Below are 3,065 nucleotides of genomic sequence, written 5' to 3'. Positions count from 1 at the left end.
GGGCTGGCGGCGGGGCAGCCGAGCTAGCTGGCCGCTTGGCGCCGCGGGCCCACGCCGCAGTGTGTTTTGTGGACGGCGCCTTCGCTGACAGCCCCCCGTGGACGGAGCCCGGCTCGGCAGCCCGCAGCCCTGGACGCGATGTTCCGCCGGACCTGGAATCGCCTGGTGAGTCCACTTGCGGAGGTTCCCGGCGGTACCGGGGGCAAGCCGGCTCTCTGGCCCCTCCGCTCGTCTGGAGTCGATGTGCGAGGGGGACCAGTGGGACGCGCCACCCCCCCCTTCCATTTTAACGGAAGCATGCTGCTTCGGGTGGCCTGGGTGGGGAGGCAGGTGGGGCTCTTCGGTGTCCCACCCCAGCCTCCTGGACCTTTCAGCCCGGGTTTCCCCGGGCTCCGAGGAACTCTGCCTCTGGACCAGGGATTGCCTTGGAGCGGCAGACTCGGGGACCTCGGGGTGGGGTGGGGGCTCCCCGGGGCTCCCTCAGTTTCCCAATTAGTGGAAGATGGCATTTGATTGTCTGGGAGGAAGCTTTCTTTTGTTTCCTCTGCCACGAGCACATGGAGGTAAAACCTAGATCTGTCACCGTGGCCCAAAAGAAGAGCTGGGGAGGGGGGGCGGGGGCGCGAGAGCCCTGGGCTACAGCAGGACCCAGCCTCGCCCCAGCTCTGGAGGGCGGGCGGCTGCTGCCCAGAAGCCAGGCAAACTTTGAGGACTCAGCCTCCAGGCTCACCTTGAGGGCGAGATAAAGAGCCGGGGCCACCGGCGAGGTGGGCTGGGACCGGGCGACGGCGGGGAGGCTGCGCCAGCGCTGCGGAGCCTGGAGCCTGAGGCTTGCGGAGGACTGGCTGGCTGCTCCGGACTTGGGATCTAACGTGCAGCTCGGCTCCTCTGGCCACCTTGCCCCCCTTTCTAGCCACCCAACCCCCAGAAAAGAAAGGGAATTGTCCTTCTTTGAGGAGTTTGGCACAGGGTCGGGGGGAGGGGGAGGAAAAGCGATTTCTGGCTGCTACTGACTTTTTGGATCAACCTGAGTGTTCCCAGGGTTCCTTAAGGACGGAGTAAAGTGGAGCAGTTTACTTACACGCTGCTGTTTGTAGCAACTTCCCTAATTTCCAGAGGAGGTGGCGGGAATAGGATTTTATTTCTGCCACGGATAGGAAAGAAAGAGGTCAGCCTCAAATTTTATTTTATGTTTCTGTAGTTAGGGGAAAAATGCTGAGTGCGTCCCCTGCACTCTTAGGATAGACTTAAAAACTTGACAGTTTGGTACCTTTTGTGAAGTCATTTCGAATGAAGTCATTGCTGGTATGTTTTTCGTAGGTCAGATGAACTTGCCCTTAATTTTCTTTCTTTCATTTGGAACTTTCGCAAATGTCCCCTGCTTAATAATCACGCTTAATACGTCCCTTTTTAGGATACCACCATCGGCGCAATAATACTCAGTTTTGCTAAATGTTTCTTTCGCTCAGAAACACGCAAACGAAGGTGGAGCTGATTAGTACCTGTGGCACTGAGCAGCAAAGGTTGTGCGAACCAAGGATCTCAAGAGTCTTGGGAAATGCATTGTGCTGGATGCTTTGCTGAAGCAAGTGACTAAAATTTGTTCTCACATTTAGCCTGAGACTGTAAAAGAGCATTGTACCTCCTAGTTCTGTTTCGCATAGGTTCTTGTGATTCTGAAGTGTTGTTTTGGGGTGATAAAAAGAGAAAGGTGAGAAGAAAGCTAATTGTAATGCGTAGGAAAAAGGGTAATTTTTTCACATGGCACTCATATGTTGCAAAATAACTGGTCTCTGAGTCATGTTAAATTCATTAGCTCAAAATTAAGATGCTAACATCCCCATCCCCATTTTTTAAGGCTTTGGGCATTTGAAATTACACAACCAGTGCTGATCCAAAAGCCGTTTTCTTTTTCTGCGAGTGATCTGCATTGTAGCTGTAAAAATTAAGCATTGCTGGCCCACAAAGCTACGGCATGCAGTAGAATTTGCAGCAGTTGTTGAGTGCCAGCCTGCTGGTACCTTGCATTCTTCCCAAGATTTCTGCATAGACTCACTTTTACTAATATGAAAGGGAGCTTTGATCTCATTGTTTCAACTAACATGTCCAGCTGCACACATTTTACTGCACAGTCCTGACTATGATAAGTCCTAGGAATTTGTTCCACTGTCATAAGCTGGAAGGTTCTTAGGAGTTCTGTCTGAGCCCTAGGCCTAGAGCAAGGAATTAAACTGCAAATCATTGCACTGAATATACCATCAAATTTTCACTGCTAAAAGTGGCTTTAAATTTGGGGTGTGGAGTGGACAGATTTTTAAATTCCTTAGATATTAAATCATGCTCTATTGTCATCTACATGGAGCACATTCTTTTACTAATATATGCATTTAAATCACCAGATCAGTAAATTAAAGATTGAATTGGAACTTACATAGCCCAGTAGATGTAGTTCAAGTATTGTGTTATCCTTACAATTGTTTTTAAGATTTTAGAGATAGGGCTATGGATTCTTTAAAAACCAATTATGCTTTTTTGGCAGTCATTCTTCTGAAGTTAACTTCGAATGTTATGTATAGTATTGTTGGTCATTGAACGTTAGAGGATTATATGCTAAAATAGAACTTTTTTGTATCTTAAGCCTGTGATGGAAGGTAAGACTCACTTAGGAATCACTTCATCTTCATATAGCTAGTTGTGTTTGTTGAGTCATTTTTAAAATGTCATTTTCTTCCCCAGCTCCTCTATTCTTGAGCTAAGAGAAATGGTGATTAATTGTACTTTTAAAAGACAGGGACATGGCATGATATCTTTGCCACTAATAATTGTCCTTCCTGATAAATTACAACTTTTGATAAAAATTCTGAGACAGAGTTTCACGTAGTGCAGATGGCCTTAAACTCAATGACCTTGAATTCCTGATCCTTGCTTCCACCTCCCAAGTCTTAGGATTGCAGGTAGTTTCTACAGCTGCCAGCATCAGTTTCCTTTAGGCAGCCTTTTGTGGGTTTTTGCTTATTTCTTTGTTGATTTGAGACGGTTTCTTTCTTTCTTTTTTTTTTTTTTTT

The 3,065-nt window shown here is 47.6% G+C and overlaps 1 protein-coding gene across 5 annotated transcripts in view; it reads left to right on the top strand.

Annotated features, from left to right (window-relative positions):
• Positions 1 to 21: 21 nt before the first annotated feature.
• Positions 22 to 3,065, top strand: part of Atp11c (ATPase phospholipid transporting 11C) — a 191,759-nt gene continuing 188,715 nt past the window's right edge. For all 5 annotated transcript variants that reach the window (XM_005358515.2, XM_005358514.2, XM_026784837.1 and 2 more), the window contains exon 1: positions 22 to 165. In XM_005358515.2, the coding sequence (XP_005358572.1) occupies positions 139 to 165 (27 nt within the window). In that variant the 5' untranslated portion in view covers positions 22 to 138. The remainder of the gene's footprint in view (positions 166 to 3,065) is intronic.

The sequence above is a fragment of the Microtus ochrogaster genome, chromosome X, assembly GCF_000317375.1.
Source record: "Microtus ochrogaster isolate Prairie Vole_2 chromosome X, MicOch1.0, whole genome shotgun sequence".
Lineage (NCBI taxonomy): Eukaryota > Metazoa > Chordata > Mammalia > Rodentia > Cricetidae > Microtus > Microtus ochrogaster.
Note: the sequence above shows the minus strand (reverse complement) of the source record. Positions and strands in the feature narration are given on the sequence as shown.